General features: G+C 45.4%; 2 protein-coding genes across 13 annotated transcripts in view; one reads left to right on the top strand and one right to left on the bottom strand.

Moving 5' to 3' along the window:
* Window positions 1-2441, top strand: part of LOC148813831 (kelch-like protein 23) — a 4676-nt gene extending 2235 nt beyond the window's left edge. For 3 of the 7 annotated variants that reach the window (XM_088907559.1, XM_088907563.1, XM_088907562.1), the window contains exons 2-4: window positions 56-467; window positions 1100-1385; window positions 2111-2441. In XM_088907559.1, the coding sequence (XP_088763685.1) occupies window positions 56-467; window positions 1100-1385; window positions 2111-2176 (764 nt within the window). In that variant the 3' untranslated portion in view covers window positions 2177-2441. Of the gene's footprint in view, window positions 1-55; window positions 468-1099 lie in introns of all 7 variants that reach the window. The other 4 variants (XM_088907561.1, XM_088907564.1, XR_016086174.1 and 1 more) reach the window with 3 other exon arrangements.
* LOC148813830 (ceramide synthase 2-like) lies at window positions 2433-26809 on the bottom strand. Of its 6 annotated transcripts, none has more exons than XM_088907554.1 (11): window positions 26389-26809; window positions 21875-22106; window positions 17242-17359; window positions 13827-13945; window positions 13095-13152; window positions 12394-12444; window positions 9916-10008; window positions 8531-8659; window positions 6874-6980; window positions 6256-6412; window positions 2433-5586 (listed from the first exon to the last, which is right to left on the bottom strand). In XM_088907554.1, exons 2-11 carry the CDS (start codon window positions 22078-22080, stop codon window positions 5380-5382), a joined length of 1245 nt encoding a protein of 414 aa, XP_088763680.1. In that variant the 5' UTR covers window positions 22081-22106; window positions 26389-26809; the 3' UTR covers window positions 2433-5379. The 6 variants fall into 6 exon arrangements, with proteins under 6 accessions (XP_088763680.1, XP_088763681.1, XP_088763683.1 ...); XM_088907555.1 differs by having other exon boundaries at window positions 21875-22048; XM_088907557.1 differs by lacking the exon at window positions 26389-26809 and adding an exon at window positions 24141-24426 and having other exon boundaries at window positions 21875-22048.

Genomic DNA, 26809 nt, shown 5'->3' with positions numbered 1-26809 from the left:
GAAATTATCAATTACTTGTGCCTGTGCTTGTGGTTGTTTTCTTCCTGTCCTGCAGGGGGCAGTGTGGTGGTGACGGGGGGCTACTTCCTTGATGAGGTGGTGTGGTACAGTGTGGACTGGGTGCACGTGTTCCTCTGCGCGGAGGGCCGCTGGGTGGAGGGCCCCCCGCTGCTGAAGTCCCGGCACAGCCACTGCGCCGTGGGGCGGGGGGAGGAGCTGTTCGTCCTGGGGGGCAGCATGGACGTGGGGCCGGTGGCGGATGTGGAGAGGCTGCTGATGGGGGAGCCCAGCTGGCGGAGCTGCAGCCCCATGGTGCGGGCAGTGGAGAGGGCAGCGGCGGTCAGCATGGGCCCTTGTATCTATGTGGCCTGTGGCCTGGATGAGAATGGAGATGTGTACAGTGGCATCCAGAGGTACCATGTGCTGACTGACCAGTGGGATGTGGTCTCCTACTCACCCCTGCCAAGGTACTGTATGACATTCCCCATGAGCCTAGGGTGGCATTGACACATTTAGCCCCAAAACACCTTGTTCATTTCCAGCTACGGACACATGAGTTCTGCTCTTTTCACATTATGCTTTTCCTTCTTTGGGCAGAAACAAAAGGGGCTTCTTTAATCAAGGAGAGAAGGGAAAAAAACCCTACTTCATTTATTTTAAACTGTGGCTTAAAAACAAACTTGTTTCTTTTACAAATATCCTGCCTACCCTGGCGACTAGTCTGCAACAAAATAGCATTGCCCTCAGAGCTATTGCCTGATTACTCTTCCAGATGCAGTGCTGCCCATAAAGTGGTTCTAGCTGACTGCAAAAAGAAAATGGTGCATTGTTCTCTCTGCACACACTAACCACTTACCCAATGCTTCATAATGTTTGGATATTTTGGAAATATTTATTTTTTTAAAAGACTTAAAGTGCTCTTAATAGGTCCTGGGCTTTGATTTCAGTTACTTAATGTACTGTATAAAATGACTGCTATTTAACAAATACAAAGGAAATCAAGTCTAGAAATGAGCATAGTGTGATAGCACCTTGCACTCCATTTTACCTGTAATGACTGTTGCAGCAATTCATCATTAGTGAGGATGTGTTTTCCCAGGTATGATCTGTTGGCCACGGTACTCAACGGCGCCCTCTACCTGTTCGGAGGGAAGGCGCTGCGGCTGGACGTGGAAACGGACGAGTGGACGGTTCTGGAGGAGGTCTGCCTGGACAGGAAGTTCTACACGGGCTGCTCGGCGGTCACCGGGCAGGTGTACCTGCTGGGGGAGCGGAGGGGGAACCGAGCCCTGCCCAACATGGTGCTGCTGGACCCCTACACGGACACCTGCATGGAAATCGAGGACGCCCTGCCGTGCCCTCTGCCCATCCACGGCTGTGTCACTGTGAGAGTCACCGTCTGACAAGAGCAGGGACAAGGGGACTTCAGAAGACGTCCATTACAGGTGTCCATTTCAGCGGCCAGTGAGGTCAGTCAAGCCGGTCCAGTGGTTCAAGACAAAGTCTTGGCACCAGAAGTCCCTTAGTTGAAGCTCAGACTCGGACACTGACCTTCTGTATGTTACCGGACATCTGCATTCAGATAAGATGCATTGTCAAATGCTGAGTGCCTGTGCAGAAGATAATGTATAGTTCACCCCTTAGTTTTCTAAAGTCTATTATTTTTACTAGTTCTATCCTAAATAGCCAGTGTTTATCAATCAAAGTTTATTTATCAAATGCACAACAATACAGCATGCAGCAGTAGTTGCTGGCAATGAAATGTCTTTTCTACGAGCTCACCGTAGCTAAAATCATTTGGACTTCAGTTGGAGTCATGGAGGCTAAAATGCCTCCTACTAAGTATTGTGTTGGCTTCAGAACGTCCTGTGCTCTGGAGACTCACTCAGGTGCAACACTTTGCATTTAAACACAAATAGCTTTTGGTTTCTTACTACACCACCAGAGAAGGTTGCTACATGTGAAGAGCTACACAGCTGTGTGAGTCTTTGACACCTCAGATACAGACAGGAGTTCTGATTTACTATATGCGTTGTGAGCACCTGACAATTTACTCAAAGCCTCCAGTTGTTTTCTACTCTGATCACAACTTCGATTCTTTCGAATACAGATTCCTTGGGGTGAGAAGAAACCAAGCTTTTCATCTGATAGTGAATGTAGAATGAAACAAATTTAATTCACACGGATCAAAATCTTTGCACCTGGATCACAGAGCAAGGGATGCAGTACTTGAGCAGCCAATAAGAAGGGACAAAACAAAATGGACTGAAATTACAGCTGTTCCTCCACAAAGAAGGGATCACTGATTAAAAAGAGCAGTGAAAACTTCGGCACAGCAGTGTATAATTATGAGGCTGGCTGAGGACAGACTGTTCATGAAACACTTCAACATAGGGCTGTATAACCTAATCAGAAATAAAAGCACACAAAGATTGATTAAATGTCTTTATTAATATTAAGATGGTCACGAAGGCAACGTATATGCAGTGCTACAAACACAGATGAACGTGTATACTGCTTAGTTCCATCTGCACAGCTGACAGGCTGACTCGTATGTTATTGCCAGAGTAAGAGTTCTCCCAGAGCCCTCGTATTAATAAATATGTAGTACATTTTGTACCATTTTCTTTTAGTCATACACATGTTTATATGATTTTCAAAGTATCCTGGTAATGTATGGCAGGTTAACTTTTATGGAAACTGTTTTCTCAGTTCTGTGCAATCGCACTTACAGTTTCAAACAAATAATGAAAAGATAAAATATGCTACATATTTAATACGAAAGGCTAATAGCCATACTAATGGCAATAAATGAGGGACTAGTTCAGACCAATTGTAGATCAGCACTGAACTGTAGGCATATCAATGCCATTCTCCTGGGTCAAAAACATAGTCATTTCAGTCTCCCATATACATGCAATAATTTAAAATCTCTTACGGAAACACTCGGGTACTGAGGTCTGCAAGCATAGTAAAATCGGCTCTGACCTATATCTGATATTTTGTGAAAGAAGATCGCTAATACCAGAACGTCCATTAGCCCCTGCACAACTGGAACTCATTAAAGACGAACTGCAGTTCCAATTTCTTGTATTGGTTATTGTATCTCGGTAACAAAATCTGACAGTATCACAAAATGTGACCAATTTCGAATTCATCACAAAATCATGAACTTTATGAAAGTCCTGTACAGTAGCCATGTGGTCGCAAACCTCTGGTTTCGCCACGGGCAAGAGCGAGAGTTCGCGAGAATTGTGACGTGAAGCAGCCCTTCCTGCTCACTAGTCCCCGTGATGACTAATGTAGTGTGAAGGCCGAGCGAATACAGTACAGGTTGTGCAGCAGACATTTCACTGCAGAAATGTCCCAACGTGATCTCTATGCAGAGCTAACAAGTAGTATTTGTTGGCAAAACTGTCTTGAAGTCAAGAGCAGTATTTCTATTGGATTAAAAACGGTGTATTCACAAGCCTGCTTGTTTACAATGTAATAGGGCTGCTTCACCTCACCGAAGTTTTGTTGCCTTTTTCTAAATCACAATCACGGCAATATGGTGCTTTGCATACCTGGAAAATTTGTCTATTTTTTAATGTAAATTGGAGGTTTTACACATTGCTGCGTACATTTAACTTTCATTCCGGTATGAAATGCGCTCATTAATGCTGATTCTTTCTAACCCTGACATATAAATATACCGTTGCATTTGCCTCAAAAGATTCTGAGTTGATATAAAAAAACAAAAAAAAACAATGATATCATACTGTTGTCCCTGGTCTAAAATGAGTCAAATGTTCTAGGAAATAAGGGAAAAACATTCTTTTGTAAAATAGTGCTCACGTCGTTTGAGGTCCTTTATGTTCTCTTCAAGGCCACATCAGCTAGCGGAATCTGAAATGCTGGGAAAACCATAAAATAAGAAATTAAATGATCTGCTAGAATGAGGGAAGGGACAGTCCAACAACGTTTGTATGCAAAAATCCATTTTAAAACGTTTTTTTTTTTGTGTGTGTGTGCAATGTCCCTGGACCTCAAAGTTATCACAGATTTGTGAGGGGTTGCCAGAGGTCAAGAATGTGCTTCTATACTTGGTCGCAACAACAAAGCATGTTTCATTACTAGAGAAGAGAGGTTAAAATATCTGTTGTTTGCATCTGTGGTTTGCTAGGCTATGTCGCCTATGAATTCAGCATAGTACACCAGTCCTCAATGAAGTAACACTGCTTTATATCGGCAGGGGACCTTGGTGATGCAATATGCCTGAAAGTCCACTAGGGGGAGTGGGGTATGACCTGATCAGCCCTGAAGTGATATTGGATCACACAGGAGGAAAAAACCAAGATGAGCTGTTTGAGTTTTGTTCTAAGAGCATGTCCGTTAATAGAGCTATACAAATCATCTATGTTTACCTCATTTGATGAAGTTCTGAAATAGCTCTCAGCCATTTAAAAAAGGTCATCTACTCATGAACCCCAAACACACACTGAGCCTTGAGCTAAACCAATTGCCTAATTAAAGACGTTACGTTGGTCCCTAAAATGAAATCAACTTGAAAGTCATTTTCTAAATGTTATAAAAAGGTGGTGGAAACAACGGACTATTATACCTCTACTTTTACCATGAGGTAGCCTTACACATGTTTGCAAACTTTATATTTTCTTCTTATATTAAATAGAAATCTTTTCTGCATTCAAAGATGGTGTACTTCACAGATGTGTTCACAGTCATGTAAAAATAACCTACTTAGAAAATCTTTTAGAACACAAGCAGTATAAATATACAGATTTATCTTTTTAGTCATATTAATCAGCACACAGTACACAGTCTTTTCCTTCAGTCATTGTTGACTACTTCATCTATGAAACTCCTTTCAGGTATTCACAATCTTAGCTGTGTTCATGGTTTCTAATTTGTTCAGCTGCCCAAAACTATTTTTTTTCACATCTTTCATTAACATTTTTTAAACAAAATATAAAACTTAAAACGGCCACCTAAACCCAACAATAACATAAACCCAACCCAAACAATGCAAAAATATTCCGTATTGAGTGCTTTGTAAAGAAAAACAGAAAACAAACAGCCAGTATGGTCTTTGAATCCTTGTTGAACCTTCCTTATACAATATCAGAGATGACCTCCGTTAGTAAAGAACTGCCAGGAAACCTACAATTTCTATTAGTATATCAGACTAAATAATCTGAAATTATGAACAGACCACCTCATGTGCATGTATAAGGAAACAACAGGGTAAAATCCTTTTAAAAAAAACAAAATCATCTAAAATACCCATTTGTCTAATTAAAGAATTTCAAAATCAGCTAAAATACCCATTTGTCTAATTAAAGAATAGATTCAGCCTCCCACCAGGTGAGGGCCTCAGCGCTATCGGGCTTTAGGCATTCTGCTGGCTGCGCTGCTCCTCTGATTGGTCAGGTTGTTGAGGACACAGCTGTCGGCCAGCGCTGTCAGTTTGGAGTCGAGGGCGCCTCTCCTCTCCTCCCACCACCTCTCGTCCCCCTCCGGCTCCCCTCCTTCCTCGCGGCTGTCGTCGCTGCTCTCCTCCTCATCGCTGCGCTCGTCTCGTTCCACCTGCGGGACAGGAGTCCTCTTACTCTAAGGCCATCCCCCGCGCTCCATAGTATCCTCATCGCCAGTATCCTATCGCCTCTTCAGCCCTCGTAAAGCTAGCGTTTGTGAAGCGAGTTTGGCAAGCTAGCATGTTCTCTCATGATAAGAAACAGGGTGCACAATATCCTCCCTGTTTGGAAAAAACGGGTTTGCTGGACAGAAGCACTCCCCCCTTGCAGCCTGATCTTGAGAGATCTCGGAGGATGAGCAGGACTGGGAGTACTGGGAGGGGAGGCGCCCAAGCACACCCAGTCTACTGCTGTAAAGAGGTGTGTTGCAGGACATTCTGACTCAGAATTCCCTGTGCAAACACTAAGAGGTGCCACTCTATAGATGAGCTGTTCAATCAAGATCACTTCAATCAGCTTTGGGCCTGCTCAGTTTGCTCGATTGTCATTTAACTATTTAAAGCATCCCGCTTAATTAATAGAATCTTGCACCTGAGCTGCTGTTGCAGGATAGCGGCTGGCTGTGCATCACCCAGGTGGGTGCTGCTACTGCAGTGGTGGGGTAAGTCGGCTTTGGATTCGTGGAAATCAATCAGGTCTATAAATGCAAGCTGGGCTGCGCACATGGTTAACAACGGGGTTCTTGTGCAATGCCAAGCTAGATCAGGATGGCGGTGCCCACCTTGCCGAGGAAGACGAACTTGTAGACCATGCGCAGGATGAGCCAGGCCCAGAAGACGTGGAGCGCCTGCAGCACCAGCAGGAGGAAGTTGAAGAAGTAGTAGCCGAAGAAAGGCTGGAAGACCTCCATGGACAGGAAGAGAGTAGTGTGGATCACTCTAAGAACAGAAGGGAAGACAATCTGCTTATTTATGTAGCCATGAACAGCACGATTAGGAACAGCAGCCTATAGCAACTTACAGAGGTTACCATTACACAAATACGGGTGCCAGTTTATAGCCCTGGGGTCTTCTGGAGGAATCTGGGTACAGTACCTTGCCTTAGGATACAGCAGTCATGTCTCTACATTGGCTTTAAACCAACAGTCCAGAGATCTGACCATTGCTCTACACTAGAAATAATATCTTCAAATATACACAGAGCACAGAATGCGCACTTGTAAACCATGTGCAGTGTTCAGTGCTTTTATGGTTTACTAGGAGTACAGGTGTCAGTTTCAAAGTGTTGTTCTGCATATGCCGAAGCAAAAGCAGCATTTAGGATAGCAGGTTTTGTGCATAGATGCCAAAAGGGCACCGCACTCCTGAAGAGGGGATGCTCTAAAATGGTAAGTACTAACTTGCAGGGGAACACCACAAGTCGAGAGACCAGAAATACCACCGCAAAAATGACAAACAGGGTGTCGCAGGTCTTTTTCCAGTTTGCGTAGTTAAACATCTTGGCGGACTGCGGAGAAAGCAGATACAGTGCAGAGTCACTACCACGATGCACCCCAAAAACAAAAGCAGACAATGAAATCACACCGAGTGAAAGAGGGCAGCAGGTTCAGACAAATTCTCCCACAGGATCTACCCTCTGTCAGATTGTCTTCCAGCAACTGAGGGCAGCAGCTCATTACCCACAGGCTGTCATTTTGTCTGAACCTGTTGGCCATCTTACAAGAGGTATAAGTAAGTACTATAGGAATATCAGTCTGATACAATGTTGCTTATACTGATACTGATCCACAATTAAGAGAGAGCAGAGCAAACAAGCAGGCCATTATGGGGGGCACTACTATGTTTGTAGAAGTGATTTGATGAGGTTTATTAGATCATTAGTAGCAACCCACCATGCAAGCTGGGCCAAATGTCAACCAGTCAAATGCACACATTGTTAAACAATACCAGCTATTGCCCTACCACCCAGATGACATTTAGCATTTACTGGTTCCAGCACAACATGTGTCCCCCAGGACACAGAAGTCATCTGGCTCAGATGAAGTCCACCTGTTGTTATGAGTGATTTATTGGCTTGCAGGGGAAAGGACAATTGTAGCTCTGTGGTAGCTTCGGCTATACCAATCAGTGAAATGCTACTGTTTTTTGGTTGTTTCCTTCTACTTTTAAATGAAAGGGAAACATCTGAGTTGATCAAAATTCAGTTCACACAACGATGTCTTTATGTGATCTAGATATAGAAGCAGTTGCTAAGTGGATCCAGCAGGGCTTTTACAAAGTTGGATATAGCCCAAGCCAAAAATGAATAATCACAATGAAAGCTTAAAATAACACCTTTCAGAAGTCCAGAGAACCCTAATTAAAATGGAATTATAGAAGCAAAATAAATTAGATTCTGATCAGAGGCTAAACACACTGAGGCAAACACTACTGAAGCAATGACAGCTAATTACCTAAGGAGCTGCTACAAGGGTGACGACGAGGTAGAAGTTCGGTTCAGTGTATTTGTCATATGCACAAGTGCAATGAAGTGCTTATTTGCATGTATGCTCCGAAACAAAGAGATTAATGAGGATGTAAAGTGCCAAATGTTTGAGCTCATGCATTAGAAACCTGATGCTTAAGCAATGCTGAGTATTACTAAGCATTAATTAATTAATGCTTAACGGGAGCAGAAGAAGGTAAGGTTAAGGTTCATTCTCCATCAAACCTGTGATAAAAACATCGTTCATCATTTTTGTGTGGGTAATGACGTGCTTGGGCTGACTTAACACATTAACCACACCAATATGCATTTATATAAAAGAGAGTGAGCACAGAGGTGACAAGAGTATGCAGACTGCTTTCTAGTTTGGCAGGACCCCATTTAAACCGATATGGAAAAAAAGGATAAGAACTTTCTGCAGAGGGCAGGGAAAGTAAATAAGAGGAGTTAATCACCAGAAAAAGTGCCCGAGACCAGTGACCCCCCCCCCCCTCCCATTCACCTGCCAGTACTGCTCTTCATTTTCGTTCTTAACTGGGAGCAGTTGGCTGAAAGCGCGAGGCTGGGCTCACCTCCAGGAGGAAGTCGGAGGAGTCGTGGACCAGCATCACCAGAGCACCTACGCGGATGTAGTTGGCGCAGTAGGAGAAGCTGATCAGGAAGATGGTCGCGATGTGGTGGATTACCTGCTCCTTAAAATCCTGGAAGAGCAGAGAAAACAGCCCACCTGTAACTCGAGGTTCTCAAGACGAGGACAAGGTTAACCGCAGTGCGTGAGGTCCACAGTGCCGGCTTCTCTTGTTGAGGATCTGAAAACTCTGAGTATTTCAAGCCATCGTACACTTCGTAACAGCTTTTATTTTTAAAAGTAGATGCATGAGCATTTAGGCAACTTTGATCTAAATCTAAATGCATATAAAGTGTGTTAATTACTATTCCCTCACCGAATGAAGGGAATGGGGGGTTTGAGCATGACTTTGGCACACATACAGCAAGTCCTGTGCCTTGGCTGTGCAGGTGGCACACAGGGATTGAAAAAGGCCAGGCTGAACTTCCTTCGGGAGGAAGGCAGCGTGGTCAGAGTGAGCCATCCCATTGCACCCTATTACTGCAGTCCCTGCAGGGCTTAGGAGCCACACCAGCTGACTGACTGATTATTGGATTCGCATGCTCTCCCTGGCCCCAGGTGTTACAGACCAGGAAGACAAGGGAAAGTCCCCCCATCTCACCAACAGGCGAAACCCAGCCTGCTCTGCTGCTGCGATGGATGACAGCTCCAGTACTGCAGTCGCAGTGCTCCCCCAGGTATTGATTCTACCCCATGAGCAGTATGATCCTTTGCAGAGGTCTCCAGCTGTTGACTATATAAACCCTCATGGTGAAACCTGAGCACCCATTATCTGCTGGGATCAGGAGCTGCACACCTGTGTTCCAAGGAAGACTGGAGTCTGTGCAGGGAACTGCCAGTAGGTGGCACTGTTTCACTGGCCCAGAGATTCCAAACCAACAGCCCAGTTAAGATAAGATCACTTTATTGGCCACATGCAATTTCTTGCATTAGGAATTTGTCTTTCCGCATACCCCAACTTGCTCTCCATTAGACACACAGACAGGGAGAGAAGCTTGGGGGTCAGAGCGCAGGGTCAGCTATTTATACAACACCCCTGGAGCAGTTGGGGTTCAGGGCCTTGCTCAGGGGCCCCAACGGAGTAGGATTCCTCTGCCGGCCGCGGGATACGAACCGGCAGCCTTCCAGCCACAGGGCCACCGCTCCGCCGCCCCGGAGCTGTAAATCTACGGCCTTGGGAATCTCACTTCAGTGAAGGGGTGGCCACTGTGCTGGAGGAGACAATGGTCGCTATGAGGCGAGAGTGCGTCTCGCGCTCAACAGAAGGGGCACCAGTAGTGTTTGGCGGAGATCACATGTAGGGGGTGGGGGGCAGGGAGGGCAACTTACTTTCCTTTTGACATCCACAGAGATGCAGAGGAGTAGAGACCAGTAGAAGCCCAGCTCAATCATGTAGTACCAGTAATGGCAATTCAGCAAGGGCTGCAGAGCGAGAGAGAGAGAGGTCAAAGGGCTGAGTGAACTGCCAGCTGGAGGGAACATATAATCAGAAAAGGGAGAGTTATGTTTGTACACAACACAACAGAGGAATTCATTACATCCTCGCATATTCTGATTTCTGCTGTGAAGAAATTGTGCGTGGGTGGCGACGTGGAGTCTGTACTAGAGCTGCAGCCTCACCGCAGCTGTTGGGTCCTGGATGGTACTGAAGAGAAATAAACTCCCTGACCTCTTTATTCTTGAGCAGAGAAGACCCGATACGCAGATTTAAGCTCTTCCAAGGCACTGACAAAGTCAATCTTCAAAAGCCTGAAAAACTCACCAGGGGTCACTAGTGAAAGTGCATTTACAACTGAAAACAGGAGCAAAGGCTTTGGAACAAGATACCTGGGCCATGTGGTGGAATCTGAACCCTTGCGGGCTTTCAAGACACAGCTGGATGAGATCCTGGGATCAATTAACAACCAACTCCCAGACAGGTCAGAAGGGCCCCCTCTCGTTTGTAACCTGTGCTTATGTTCTTTTAATTTCAGAATGGAGAGAAAAACTGCCTCTGTCAGTTGTCCATGCCTAGACTGTATCCGTCCTCTGTAATGCAGTCACAGTGAAAAGGCTGTTATGTTTAGGACAGATGCTATATTGTTGGGGTTGTCACAGAATGAGACCCCAGCCCTGCCCCTCAAGCCCATAGGAACCAGAAACACTCCATTTCCGCTTGAAGCGGAATTCTGTTCAGTCCCCCACAAATAATCTTGGGGTGGGCAGTGAGGCAGGGTAAGGGCGAGGATGTGGGTGCAGGAAGACAGCTGGAAAAGGACAAAATAAATGCTCAAGAAATCAAGAAAATAATCAGAGACAGAGGAGCCAAGGGAGAGATTTCACCTACACTCACTTGCTGTAGCAAATGCTAGAGACCACAGACAGTTAAAATGCTCAAATGAGAAGCAAACAGATTTTCAGCATTACACATCTGCACTAAAAGCATGAATGAATGCTGCAGTGCCAGTTTTTTTTATATTGGTTATATCTTCTAAAGGTCATTCTTTATCTGTGTGCATTAGTATTAGAATTGTAACTGCGCGTCTCTCAATGGGCTTATACCAGGGTTCAGGATTGAGGAAGTCTCTGCGGTTTATTTCTGGCTGGTTTCAGGATTAGTGCAAACTCCTGTGTCACCTTCCTGACAATGAGGACACGCAGGAAATAAAAGCCAGTGTACAGCACTAGATCCCTGTGCATCTACAGTCTCTTGCTTTTTTTTAGCAAAAAAAAAAACAATTGTAGAAAGATTAATCGTGTGACAAGATGACAAACCATTTCAAACAATAAATATCTTTATCAGGGTGGACCTGCAACAAGCATGCTTATAAAAACCACTTACAGCTTCTATATTAAATAAGATCTCCAATTATACTCTAGAACTCAGTCCATATTAGTCCTTTCACCCCCCTAAGCAGAAAAGGGCTTGGATGAACCCCTGGCCTGAAAAACTTTTCTTTGATGAGCAATTAAATTCAAAATCCAAGCACCAGCAAACACGAGCCATGAATTCAATTTAGCTTCATTTAAAAGAGCCTGACACAGCTCTGCTTCCCTGTAGTATAAAATCTTATGGGGCCTGTCTTTGATTCTCAGAGCTCAAGGCTGTTTATTAAAAAGGGTGAGTTAATCAGGCTTGTTTTTCAAAGCCCTGAGACATCGGAACATGCCCAAGCTTTTGTCAGGCTGAACAAAGGGAGGAAGTTCTCTGACCCTTCTACTGTTAAAATGTCACAGACATAAGCTTTTTATGAAAAAGGAAAACCCTCCTTAAAAAGGGAAACTTCATGTTTCATGTTTGACTACAAATAGACATACGTGATTTTATTTTTTCCCTACGTCAAGTTGGAATTGTAGTTTGCATCTAAGGGTGTTGCCCTTAGAAAAAACATCGACCACTCCAGCCACTGATGCAACTTTAGAATCAAGTCATCTTGTCCCAAATTGCTTTTGCTACATGATATACAATTTGAAATCACGTTCTATCCAGCTAGAAAATGAACTGGAAATTGACATTTAAGCAGGTATTCCAAGCCTTTCTACTTCTGTGGTCTCACAGCCAATGAGAAGGAGTTGGCTTTAACCCGTTAAAAATCCTGGGTGTGAACTGCCCTCACCTCACACTAGGGAATAGATCACCTGAGAGATGAAGTGATCTGTTAAGGTGAAAAAGGCATGGTCAAGTAGATATCACTTTCATTAAGACAGACTCAGAAACAAGTGCCTGAGTTCATGGTGCTACAGTCATGAGGAACTTGCCACAACAGGTCTAGTTCAGAAAACACTCAGGCTGGCTCTTGGAAAGGCAGAAAACTCAATTTCACTCACTTGTTGGGGGTAACCAATCCAACAGTGTGTCTGATCCCAAAACCAGGGTTTCTAGAAGATAGACAAACAAGAATTAGAACCGAATCTGGTTTTCCTTTGTAAAACACGTCTGCAGGATAAACAAGTGGTTTGTTGCACTGGCAGGCAGGAGCTGTGTGGATGTAGGGAGCCAATCAGTGAAGTGCAGACCCAGTTCACTGCAGTGTCAACACAGAGCAGTGACACACACATGAAACCCCTCTATGTGCTTGAAATCTGCTATTCAATTTCAGGACCATACCACTAAGACATTTAATGCAGAACTATATGGCACAACTCCAGTGCCAGGAACTAAACTTTTAATATGATAAGCAGAGCTCTTACAATAAAGGTAGCTTATAAAAATCACATCTGCATTTAGGCAATTTCTTAATATTGGGGAGTAAAAACAAGTTTGAGAAGAGAAAACTGCTCAGCTTAAATTTAGTTTCTTAAAACATGCTGTATTTTCTGCATTTCTACTGCTTGTCATTGTATTACATTTTTAATATCTATACCACTTCCCTATTGCAGGTAATGAATGATGTTCCAAACAATATTTCTGCTTCCTGTGTTGGAGAGCCGAGTCCAGGCAGTGTAGGTTACTCTGTCTACCTGCAGGGGACACCACACACTGATTTGGCACCTGACTGAAGAGGGGTTCACCAGTTTCCAGCACTCACATCTATCAGAACCGCCAGGCCTACCCCAAACGCGAGCAGGTAGAAGGTGAATCTCCAGCTGGGAAAGAAAAAACAAATGATGTTTGCTTCAGGTGGAGACTTTGCAGAAGACCTTACTGTGGCTTCAACCATCCCCCAGAGGGACCACTGGCTAAGGTATGGAGACCGCTGTGGAAAACGTGTTCCAGTGTCAAATCCTTCAGAAATCTTTTCCTCCCCCCCCATAGTTTGAGGAGCTGCGATTTCACTTTCAACATGTTTACAACTATATTCTATTACCCAAAATGTGGAACCGTGTCGTTCCCTAAAAGATGCATGGTCCTCACAAGTAAAAGACGCTCATGTTGCAGTAGTCTTCAAGGTATAAGCACTGTATTCAGCAGCTGTAATGCCATCAGATACTTATGGTCTTTACTCCAACACAGAATCCTGCACTGACTGTTGCAGGAAAGCTCATTATTTGTGTACAAGACACACATGTTATGTTTATAAACAGTAGTTGTGTATATATAAACCAACAATTTTGTTACACCAGACTTTTAAAAATATTTTTGCCAGCATGGATAGACAAACCGTAAACTGTACAGCTGTCACTTTGGCCAGGGTAGACTTGAAAAATGAAACTTCAAGTTAAAAGTTAAAAGCTGCTTGCTCAGGGCGTGATGAACAATTGGTAATTCCAGATTTTTGTTTCAGACCCAAAAAATTAAATGGCAAGGCAAGAGCACTCACCATGCCTCACAGAACTTCTTGGTGCTGCTGGGCCGGTCTTGGTTTCTACGGCGACGGAACCAGGCCTCGATGTGTCGCTGGGGGAGGTCACACTGCTTGGCCAGGCTGATCAGGTCGCTCTGAGCAAAGAGAAGCTGGTTGAAGGCTTTGCCCACAGCTGAGGGGACACAGGCACCCCGACACAAAAACAAAGCTTGGGATAATGAATTCATTCCAGACAGAAAGATATTTTAATACACAAAGCAACTTCTGGAGGCCTAAAGTTTAAATGTATGCTAAACTATTTCTGATTTACGCACATTTACTGTATGAGTGTCTGTTTCATTTTTACTAATCAGCACAAACACTTGAAATGATAGTCTATGTACAGTAAGTGTAAGATGATCCAGTCTCATGAAACTGCCAGGCCGTTACCCTAAACCAGACAAATGACAATAGATTAGAACCCTAAAGCCTGCAGAAGAGAAGTCAGAGTCAAATAACAATCTGAATTCCTTTCGCTTTTCGCTCCGTTTTTTTTTTCCTCTACAGGTTTTATTTACCAAAGACTCTTGTCTTGGAGGACCTAGGATTGATAACACCAGCAAATGGTACAAGCATGTATCTAAGATTACTGCGAGAGCTTGATCCCTGTTTTAATTCATTGCTCTTTCAATCTGCTCGCACCTTTAATTCCCCGATCCCCGTGTAACATATACTACTATCCACTCGAGCTCATTTTACAAAAGAGGTTCTTTGGTTACCAAACAGCCATTGTGCGTTTTGTGACCTCTAATTACTCGGAGAGCTTGCCTGCTTGCGCCGCCACTGGAAAAGGTGAGGATGTTGGTTAAAGGGGACCTGCAGTCCCAATTTCCCAGACTGGTTATTGAATCTCAGTAACAAAATAAATGCATTGATGTTCTAGAAACATTTTCCAAATGTTAAATTAGGCACAAAATCGGGAGCTTTGTGAAAATGCTGTAAGTCGCCATGTTATCGCAAACCCCTGGCCTCACTACGGGCGAGAGTGAGAGTTTGGGCAAATTGTGATGCGACGCGGCCCTTCCTGCTCACTAGTCCCTGTAATGACTAATGTAATGTGATGTACGAGCGAGAAAGTACAGGTTGTGCTGCAGATGTTTCACTGCAGAAATGTTTCAACATGATCTGTATGCAGAGTTAACAAGTAGTATTTGTTGGTAAAACAGTGTTGAATACAAAAGCAATATTTCTATTGCATTAAAAGAGATGTTTTCACAAGCCTGCTGGTTTACAATGTCATAGGGCCACAACACGTCACCGGACATTTTGCTGCCTTGTTCTGAATCATAGAACATGGTGCCGGGCATAGCTGGAAATTTTGTCTCTTTTGTGATGTAAATTGGAGGTTACTGTGTACATTTTACTTCCAGAATGGTTTGAAATGCAAAGCTGATTCCTTCTAACTCTAAAAGATAAAAATAGCGTTGCGGTGCAAGAGGACCCTGTGCCAATTATTGAGAAAGACAAAGACTTTGTCAGACTTTCCTGACAAGGTGAGGTAACTCGCAACTAATGTGGTTGCAGCTTTACGTGATAAACAAAAAATATCGAAAAAGTGCTTTATTCTCTGAAACATCCATAAGCACACCTATGAGAGCCAGTCAGTGAGCTTATACAGTAATCTCGTTTATGTTTATTTACTGTTTTAATACTTAATAGGGATTTTTTTTGATAAGAGTTATAGGTTAGAATGTGACTTTACGTGCTATTCAAAATCCCGAGCCCCCACGTTAAGTTGTGAGTCGACTTGTTGTGAGTTCCTACACCTGGCCTCTCTTCACACCCACTGTTTTAGTGGGAGGTGCTCACTGGACCCTGAATGCCCCCACACCGGTAAAGGGACAATTTGAAGTAATCAGCCAACCCTAAACTTCATGTCTGTGGGAGTAGAGAGTGGCCTAAAACGCACACAAACGCTAACTCCACACAAGACTCAGGCATCCCAGGATGGAGTTGAACCTGGAACCACTTAGCTGTTCCACACTACAATCACGCCGCGATGTAATTTTAAAATCTACTGAATGCTTCGGTAGAATAAAGAGGCAATTCAGATGAAAAGTCAAATTGGAATCCGATGACCAAAGCACTCCCTACTGCGTCCCCCGTAATAAATCTGATTTACTGACCGATGGGTGCCAAATGTTTCATTGTTTCTCACCAGCTTGCAGACACCCCTCCAGTCCTCCCTTTCCATTTATGCATGTTATCCTTAAACACAGGCCACTGAATCAATAAGGCAGTAATTAAAAAAACACCAGGGAATGGAGGCAAACTATCTAATGGGAAGAGTGTAGTTTCCAATAGCAGATCTGCAGAAAGTTCAGGAGACATCTAGGTAGTAGGGAAAAAAACAAAAGAGCTTTCATCGAGACCTGAACAGCAACAGTATTCAACACCATTCAAGAAAATCAATATTGATTCAAACAAACAATATAGCTGTAGTTACTGTTCTGGACTCCAGACCAAGATAATTCACTTCAATTATTCCCAGTAAATGCTCTCTAGTGTACATCATTCTCTGGGTCATCACTGCAAATGAGAATTTGCTCTCAATTGCCTTACTTGGCAAAGTAAAGAAATGAAGCTGCTTTAGCCCGGACAGACGCTATCAGGAGCGGCAGCAGGGAAATGTGAGGTTTGCAAATGAGCTGTAAATGCTGCAAACCCCAAAAACAACACCTGTACTCACACAGGTGTGCATGCTGAAGGCTCACGGAGGAACTGACAGACATGCGCACTGGTTTAAGTTACAACCCCGCATGGAAGACTAGCTCTAGACAAGCTCCGGAGGCTGAAACCAACAGACACGTCACTTTTTCAGTTCGACAACTGCCTCGGCGCCTGTGGTTAAAGCACTGCAGACACCGTTCTCACACTTCACACCACGAAAAACCTACATAAACCGAAGAGTGAGCGAGATAACGAGGACAACGCCAAATCCTCCCATCACGAGCTCAACAAATGGCTTGTTCTCGGAAGAGAGAAATTAATTCGAGGCGTAAAAAAAAAAAGCAATCAGAAAACAATTCCTCCTTCTGAGCCAAGCTCAGAACCAAACCTTATAGGAAACAGAGCTTTTCAAATAAAATGATGAGGGACGGGGTGTTTGAGAGGTTTAAAAAGTAGCTAGAGAAGAATTTAAGAGTCAGTTAGGGGAAGATTAGGGACTGTGTCAGCTCCATGTTCTTGTGGTTTGCATGAAACCAAAGTATTAAAGCGATAAAGTCATTACAGACAGCTGTACCAGGTTTCCAAAGAAGAAAAAAAGTACATTCAGGAAACCATGTACCATGAGCATTTCTGTCATCCAGAAAAACATGCTTACAAAAAAGCACAGGGCCTTTACATTCAACACACCTTTACTTTCTACCTTCAAACTTTCAGGACTGACCTGGGACGGCTGGCGTTTCTGCTGCTTATAAAAGCCCTCCAGGCCAGGAATCGGAGACACTGGAACCCGGATCTTGTCCTTCACTCCCAGCACTCTGCTCAGAGGAAAAGCCACTAGCCTGAGGGAGGAGGACATAAACAGTTTCAGGCTCTTTTGTGCCCTTAAGAAACCTATATAATAGTTTAAAATAGCCATGACAAGAACAGGCAGTGTAGTGCAGTGAAGCTCGCCACTGTCTTGTAAACTGATTCTGTTATATCAAGCGGCCTGAAGTGCTTGCCTAATAAGCCTCCAGGCTCTTTCAAGTCTCACTGCGAACTGAATGCATTCAGTCCTGTATCGCAGGCCTTGGCAAAGGCCTTGGTTAAGCCAGTCTACAGGAAGACCACAGCTGTAATGTAACCCACATGGATGTCAGTCAAAAAACAACATAAGTTACAGGTGGGTGGTCTTGCAATGGTGGTCTTATTGACCAGCTCAGCTATAGTGTGTTGAACCCAAAGCAATAAAAAAACTACCAAGGCTTTTGGCCTTACAGTAAAACAGTAAAAGTTGGATTAAACAGCTCATCTGGGAGCTATTAGCTAATTGTTCTAAGAACCTCATCCAGCCATTTACTGGAAGAGCCGGGATATTGGCTTTGACGGCATGGCTAATATTAAATTATTATTAATCATCATCCTCCTTACATTTATATAACGCTAGGTAGATTGTTCCAATTACTCACCACTCTCTGTACAAAGAAGGGGGCCCTGTACATAGTTTTAAATCCACTTCCTCTTAGTTTTTGATTTGTGTTTCCTGGTGCGTGTTTTACTGTTGATTCAGAAGACATTTATAGGGGTTAATTTTGTCTGTACCTCTGAAGATCCTGGGTCACACGGATCCCAGTACTCACTTTGGACCTTTAGTCTCCAACTACTAAAGACGGGCATCGCATGGGGAGGTGCAGGAAAGGGCATAAAGACAAAGGGATTGAGGATGAGCATTTGGGGCTCGTACTGTTCTGAAGCAGGTGCTGAATGAGACAGCATTGGAAAGGGAGCAATGCTTCTGTTTCACATCCATCTGTTGGATGGGAAAGAGATTTCAGTTGCAATAGGGCCGCCTCACCTCACCGGATGTTTTGTTGCCTCGTTTTGAAACAAACGCAATGACAGCAATAAGGCACTGCACATACCTGGAAATGGTGTCTATTTTGTGATACATGTTACTGTGTACATTTTACTTTCAGGAGGATTTCAAACGCACTTATCAATGCTAATTCTGTCTACCCCTGAAATATCAAAACAGCCCTTGCGTTCCCCTTTAACACAACACCAATATGACCACCCCTCAGTCACAGCAATGATAATCGCCTAGCTCCCACTCTCCGCATTCTGCATTTGGCATTTCCCAAAACAAGCGCCCTTGGGCCGTTGTGTCTTCTGGAACTTCCCACCCGCTGGGCTCCTGCACGCAGATTTCTCACACCATGCCTAGCAGGGAGGTGTTTTAAAGACGGGACAATTTGCCCCATTCGGAGACCTGAGCTGTCCCATGCACCATGCAATGGGTGTGTGCAGGAGGCATCATCAGAAGCACGTGTGCCTGGCAGCCCTATGTAACTCAATCCTGGGTGCAGCCAAGCACAATAATCAGCCCCAGAGAGTGTCTGACGAGAAGATGGGAGACCGTGAACAGAAAGACTCTGGTTACAGGAGACAACCAGGCAGCTGCTCCTGTCCTTTCTGTTTGTGCAGGACTGCGGCTCTCCCAGCGGGCACCCACCTCGCACCTGCTGTCTCTACAGCTACACGGCAACATGGCTCTAACTTCACACACTGACAGCCTGTGGGTGGGTGGTAACAATTCATCAGTTTTCTCGGGATCAAGGCCAGGGCATCAACTTAAAGGGGGAACTGCAACACCAATTTTTTATTTCAGAGTTAGAATCAGCATTGATGAGCGCATTTCTAACCGCAAGAAAAGTAAAATGTACACAGTAATAATAATAATGATAATAATAATAATGGCTTACACTTATATAGTGCTTTTCTGGACACTCCACTTAAACCACTTTACAGGTAATGGGGATCCCCTCCACCACCCCCAGTGTGCAGCCCCACCTGGATGATGCGACAGCAGCCATAGTGCGCCAGAACGCTCCCCCACACATCAGCTCTGAGTGGGGAGGAGAGCAGAGTAATGAAGCCAATTCATAAAGTAACTTGTAAAATTAGATTAAATTTCCAGTTATGTGCAGCACCTTATTTTGCAATTCAGAACGAGGCAACAAAACTTCCTGGTGATGTGAAGCGGCTCTATTACCCTATTATCAGGCTTGTAAATACATCTCTTTTAATCCAATTGAAATATCACTCTAGAAATATTTAGAAGTTATAAAACTTCTAAATTGGAAGTTTTGCCGACAAATACTATTTGTTAACTCTGTTTGCAAATCATGTTGGAACATTTCTACAGTGAAATGTCTTCTGCGCAACCTGTACTTATGCGCTTATACATCACATTACATCAGTCGTTGCAGTGACTAGTGAGCAGGAAGGGCCGCTTCAGGTCACAATTTGCACAAACTCCCGCTCTCGCCCATAGTGAGACCAACACTTTACCACAACTTGGCAACTAACAGCACTTTCACAAAGCTCACGATTTTTTTGCTTAGCTCGAAATTTGTAAAATTTGTCTAGAACATCGATTAATTTATATTGTTTCCAAGATTAAATAACCGATCTGAGCAATTGGGACTACATTTCCCCTTTGAACAGCTCTGTCCATTTGCACAACTGCACGGTGCTGCTGTAGCTATCGGTCAGCTGCTAATTCTGACGCACAGTGACAGTTCTCTGAGCAGGTCACCCCCAGTCAGGGAAGTACAGTGAATGTCTGTGCAGCAAAGTTGAGCCAGTTCACTGGCTTGTCCACTGGCAGGACACTGGAACACTCCCACACCCTCTCTCTGTCCGAGGACATCCCTCTCGTTATGTAAATGCGAGAGAGGAGAAATACTCAAATCCAAGCAGGGACTTTTGCATCGGGTTTCAGACCTGCCTCTGGTTATTTCTCTTATCCTGTGGTGATTTCTTTACCTCACCCCCCCCAGTCACTCAGGTTCCTCTTTTGTGTCGTGTTTGCTTGGCTGGCGGCCCGTAGCCGTCCTAGGAAGAGACGTCTCCCTCAAACCACTGGGAAGAGCAAAGCGAAAGGACATAAAAGCTCAGAAAATGCAGCACAGTGCCGGTCTCCTGGTGCAGCTGGGATCTGCGTTTCAGAAAAGGTAATTCATCCATCCTTTTTCTATCCAATGCATCCAGGACATGACTGCGGGGAAGCCGGGGAAGCCGGGGAAGCCGTAGCCGTCCCAATAAGCAATGGACACAAGGATGAAAGGATGTCAGTCCATCACAGGGCACACACAGACACACTCACACCATGGCCAGTTTTCCCAGATGCCAATGACTCTACCTGCATGTCTTTGGACTGTGGGAGGAAACCAGAGCATCCTGAGGAAATGCACATGAACACAGGGAGAACATGCAAACTCCACGCAGACAACACCCCAGGACAGGAACCCAGGGCCCCAGCGCTGTGAGGGCGGCAATGCTCACCACTGTGTCCCCGTGCTGCCCGCAAGTCGCATATTTTTTAAACAAAAACATTGCAGGGGTTCTAATGCATTTGCAAACAGTGATCAAACAATCTTAAGTCTCGCAGCTCCAGTCCCCACTCATTCATACTAACCTGCAAAGGAGACCAATTTGAGAGAGCTGAGAGGATCAGGCAACCTCTAACCACTGCACCACTGTGCTGCCCCATAGGCAAAGCAGTTATCACCTGTCTTGACTGCTATCATCCTATTCCCCAACTTGCAGCCTTCGTCTCCTATCTGTCCCCCTTACACCGTCTATACCCTGTGAAAGATGGGGCCTTCTCCTGCTGCACCCCAGAGCTCTGGAACTCTATCCCCCAGGATACAAGAGAGTCACCTTCCCTGCGCAATTTCAAATCGAGGCTCAAAACCTTCTTTTTTTAGAAGGGCCTTTACTTAACTGTACTTAAGTAAACAAGTGCAATGCAATGCTTATTTGCATGTCTGCTCCAACACAAAGACATTAAAGGAATCCCCCCAAAACAAACGCAGACCAGCAGCAGCAACAACAAGTTAAATACCATACCACTTACATAAAAGAAAGTCAGACAAGCAGTGTGAGGGAAAAAAACACATCAGTGTGAGCCAGTGGTATGGGTGTAGTGCAGTAATCTGACAGCTTGTGGGAAGAAACTGTATTCTGTACCTCCTTGTACTACCCCCTCTCATTGGTAGATTCATTGCATGTTTTTCATGTATTTTTCTTTTCTTTTGTTGTTGTACTGTAAAGCACTTTGAGATGCCACTCTTAAAGGCACTATATAAAAGATTATTAATAATAATATTATGATGTATTAATAATAATAAACTTTTATATAGCACCTTTAAGAGTTTAAATAATACATTATTATTATTAATAATAATAATAATACAAACTTGTTCTGCACTGGTACAGACTTTGCAATGATGTGGCAGCAATGCCACCCTCCTGACGCTGAGCTCAGGGGGGGTCGACTCTAGGAATAACCCCCCCACGCCCCCGCTTACCGCTCGAAGATGACGCGCAGTCCGATGAACCCCAGGGCCAGCGGCAGGCTCAGGAGGAGGTCCCGGGGAAGGGGGTAGCGCACCCCCTCGCTCATCTCCATGTCCCCCCAGGTGATGCCTGGGGGCAGCCAGTACTCGTGAGGCCAAAGCAACTGGTCCAACAGCGCCTCCATCCTGCGGCAGGGCACACGATCACAGCTGCCCATCAGAGGGACAGGGACACTCCAGCAGCCTGGAAGTAGGAAGGACTGCCTCTGGCGCGGCTGAAAACCACAATGCTGCTGCCACAGGTGACACGCCATGCACCCCCAGAGCCAAGAGTCAAAATGTGCCCTCAAGTGCAACAGAAAGAAAAGCAGCTCTAGTGCGTCGCTTATGACACATTCCAGGGATACCTAACTGGGCTGGGAAGAGAGGGAGTGTAGAGGGGATTGATACTGTAGCTCTCAGGAATACAGAATACAGAAACTCTTCAGCTGTATTTACTGCAGCAGCTGCAGAGGCAAATTAACTGGGTCCGCATGGACAGATACCTTCCTCCCATCACACAGCAACCTGATATCGTGCATCACGGGGCAAATCATACTGGATTTATTTCTAGGACTGCAAGAGGTTCTTTTTCATGCTGGATTGTGTTTTTTTTTTTACCTAGTGCTGTTCCATACCAAATATTGCTTCCTCCTCTGCCTGCTTTAGAAGGGCTCAGACTTCCATTCCAGTGTCAACACTGGTCTCATCACACTCCCGGGGAAGACAATGGGGGTGGGGGTGGCAGCGTTCCTTTCTGAGATGCACAGTTGAAATGAGAATTGAAATTCTCCATATTGGTCAGTTCCGGCCCCGGAGGGCCGATTATAATCTTTTGAAGTCATTTTACCCGTGGTGCAAAGCTCTCAACACTCTCCACCCCATATTGCAGTCAAAGAAAAATAGACCTGCCCAGCATGCTACTGTATCTGCGAAAGTTTTCTAACTGTATAAACGCTGTATTTTCTTAAGGTGAGTGAGGGGATAAGACCCATTTTTAGTCATTTTCCAGCTTCTCTGGCTTGACCTCTGACCTCCCCTGGCCACAGTTTCGTCACCCAAGAATGCTTGCCTCTGCTCTCTGTCTGGGTTAGCATCTTTAAAGCAACTTATTCCCCTTGCCAAACAGAGAAGCATCACGAAAGGATGCGTCCGTCTCCTGCGGTGCTCAGCTAAGCGGGCCAGTCGGGCAAAAAGGCACCACTTCCGGCACATTTGACGCTCTCTTACTGTGTCGACAAATATGTCACATCTTTCACTGGGTGTCCAGACGCGCCCCTTTCTGTAGCGTGCCCACCCCCAGGTGATTCAAAACGCTCCTCTCGTTTCTCGGTTAAACCTGGAGACACTCGCCCATCCCACCGGCGCAGGTCTGTCGTTCGCATCTGCACCTCACAGAGGAAAACGGTGTGAGGGAGGGGGACAAGTGCACCACGTCCGACATGTCTAGCTCAATTCGGGGAAGCAGAACACTACCAGATGAACCACAGGGGACAGCTTCAGCTATTACTAGGCTCTCTATCGAACGCAGAGATTAATAGTAAAAATGCACGAATTCGCAGTAGGTAGATAATTAAACGACACATGCTTCTATACTCTAAAGTAAGTAGAGCATCGTCAGTAGACCTGGAGACTAAAATCGTGTATTTTACACTACTCCAGCCACACTCAGCAATGTCTAGTTCACAAGTCAAAGTAAAAAAAAACAAGAGATTGTACCTGTCATCATAGCTTAGTTAATATATCCAAGAGCTACCTTTTAAGATTACCGTCAGGAAGGCTAATATTGAGACTTTTTCCCCCCAAATATTTGTTTTAATAAGATCGGAAACAATGTTCAAAATCAAGAGTCGTTTTGTGTTCTTTTACGACACTGAAAACATTCCGGTATTTTCATAACATGATTTGACTAGATTCACTTGTGAAACCGTGAAAAACGTAAACCCTCCTAAGGTTACATCTAAACAGGCATAAACAGTACCCCCAAGACTAGGTTATTTTTTTCACCCCCCCCCAAAAAAAGAAGTATCTTTCCTTTGGTATTTGTGCAACAAACGCTCCCCGTTCACCCATTTGAAATTGTCTGAAGTTAAAGCGCCTTTCTTTCGAATATTTCTCACGTTTAAACTCCCGCGGAGCCGTTTTCAATTATACGAGATGAAAGGAGGGAAGGAGAAACGCTTAAAGGTGCATTATTTTGTCTTTTTTTGCGTGGGAAAAAAATCAAGTTTCCGCTAACCTGCGCTGTCCTCCGTGCGGGCGGTCAGGCGGCTTCGCGGAAGAGCCCGGGCGACGCCGCTCGACTCCGGCTCTCTCCCCCCTCCCTCCTCCGGTCCTGTCGCTACCCTCCAAACGGGAAGAAGACACCACCTCCCTCTCTCCATAAACACACCTCCCCTGACCCCCTGGCAACACAATCTCCAGGAGCAGAGGAAAAGCAAAAGCCGACTGCTGAGCCCCTCCAGGAAACAAACTTCCTGGAGGCGAGGAGCAGCCGTGCGCTTCAGGGCTGTAGACACAACCTGATTAAACTCTCTTCCTGTGTCATAAAAAGGCCAAGCTTGTCAGTTACGGCTAGTTATTCCAGGTGGTAAATTTTATGAATGATAATAATTTAACACAGAGCAGGTGTAGTTATTTTTTTAGCAGCGCGTTGTGAGGGGGTTGAGCGCCAGTGATAATGCACGGAACCGATTTACGAATATGCAGCTACGAAATATAAACTCATAACTCGGAAAAGGGAAGCTTTTTGTTGTCCCGTTTTCTTAGCTGATGTGTGGGGAGCGTTCTGGCGCAGTATTGCTGCCGTTGCATCATCCAGGTGGGGCTGCACACTGGTGGGGATCCCCATTACCTGTAAAGCGCTTTGAGTGGAGTGTCCAGAAAAGCGCTATATAAGTGTAAGCAATTATATTAAGCAGTCCCCATGCCGAAACTGGAAATCACCACCGATCTGGAAGAAGGGGGAAGGCAGCGCACGTTTCTCTCATTTTAATGGCCCGTGTGCGCACACATTTCGAGTTGTGCAAATATTCCCCCCAGTGACAAAAACGTGTGCGCAGTAAAATCGAGTGGATGTAAAATTGTAAACCTGAAATTATTTTTTGTTCATATAGTCATTCTCCTAGAAGCACAGAGATCCAAAAGCTCGGGACGGCGACTCAACGAGCCCAGTTATAGAGACTGAGAGCAGGGAGATACGAGACGAGATATCGATGATCGAGTAGCAGTAATAAGGCACACAGCCAAGTCGGGCCTCTCGCAGCCAGTCTCATGTGGTCAATTTAGCATTTTATCAATTGACGACTGTGTTTTATTTTTTAAGGGGCGGTGGAATTTAATTTTTTGTGCGCAGTTCAATATCCTATGTGCGCTGGTTTCATAACCTGTGTGCGCGACGGAACACGGCTCAATACGGACACGTGCCCTGAGAAACACTCGCATTGAGGGATCGTCTACAGGACGCGATATGGCCTTCCCAATTTCCGCTGTCCCAATCACTTCTGTGTATGGGGCATGCATCCAGACTGCACGGCTGACAGCCCCGATGCTATCTTCTGTTATAGTAGTGAAAAGGGACTATATCGGCCGGCGCGGGGGCTGTTTCTCTTTCATTGCGTTTAACAATGTTGGCCGTTGTCTTTATCGCTCGAGTTCCTAGCGGAGCCTGTCGTTCAGTTATCGGTAGTTCGGGTGGGTCGCTGCGTCAGCGTGCGTAGGCTGCAAAGGAACAAGTAATAGGTTTATTCCATGCTGGAAAGAGAAGAAAGAAAACACAACGTTTCGGCCGTGGAGCCTTCTTCGGGTGTCAAAGGCGAAAGAAGAAGGCTCCAGGGCCGAAACGTTGTTTTTTCTTTCTTCTATTTTCAGCCTGGAATAAACCTATTACTTGTTCGGTTATCTGGTTTGTCTGTTTTGCGAAACTACTCCCCCCAGCACACACGCACACCTCAGATCGAGACCGGCGGTGGTGGAACCGTTCCCTAGGGGAGAGCGAGCGCGCCCCCTGCTGGAAGGCTGTGGCAGCTGCACGAAAGCGCCCCTGCCTGAAATGCACCGAAGCATCGTCTGTTACCTTGAGGCAGCGGGCCAATCGATCTGGTCCGTTCTCGACGTCTGGATGAAACAGGGATCTCAAAACGGACAGCGACCGGTTGGAATGCCAGTTTAAGCTGGCAAAACAAAACCGAGAGGTCGCCAGGTCTCCCAGCGCTGACGAGCAGGAGAGAGGAGTGTAACCTCAAAATAGCTGCGTGGAACTTAACATTGCTGATGCGCTTAAAAGGTTAAAACTGCCCTGCCTTCTGCCACCACAGCCTCCTCCCCCTCCCCACCGTGCTCCTAATCTGACCTTTCCCGCTGTCCCACAGCACTGGCTGTTGAAGGGCAGATTCCGCTGAGTAGCTGGGAGGCTGTTGTCCTGCCCTGGGAGAATTGCAAAGCAAGGGTCACCCCACCCGACGCTAAAAAGTTTGTGCTTAACTTACGGGTGCATTCGCCGTGTGGGACCCCTTGAACACGCCAGGGTTCGACCGGCACAGTCTTCGTCCACAGCCGTCTGCAGTCCTGGCGGTGGACCGGCCGGTGGGCTGAAGCTCTTGGAGACGGTCTGGTTCCAATAAAACGAGAGCCTTTCTGAGGGGTGAATGCCAGTGCCGTCCCACCACAGGCCGCGGGCGCGCCAGCACAGGGCAGCAGGTGGATGCACAGCCCCAGTCGGCGCTCTTTCACCAGGCGCTGTGTGAACAGTGAAGGCGAGAGATAAGCTTGTCGTCCTGCCGGGATGTGTCCCTGCTCACGCCACTTTGGTAAAGAAAAAAAGAAGCTGTTTCATCTGAAACAGGCGGAGCGGAGGCCAATCCGACAGCCCCCAATCTGACTGGAAAAACCTGACAAATAAGTTTGTCG

This window comes from Atractosteus spatula, chromosome 28, assembly GCF_055471065.1.
Source record: "Atractosteus spatula isolate fAtrSpa1 chromosome 28, fAtrSpa1.hap1, whole genome shotgun sequence".
NCBI classification, from domain to species: Eukaryota; Metazoa; Chordata; class Actinopteri; order Semionotiformes; family Lepisosteidae; genus Atractosteus; species Atractosteus spatula.
Note: the sequence above shows the minus strand (reverse complement) of the source record. Positions and strands in the feature narration are given on the sequence as shown.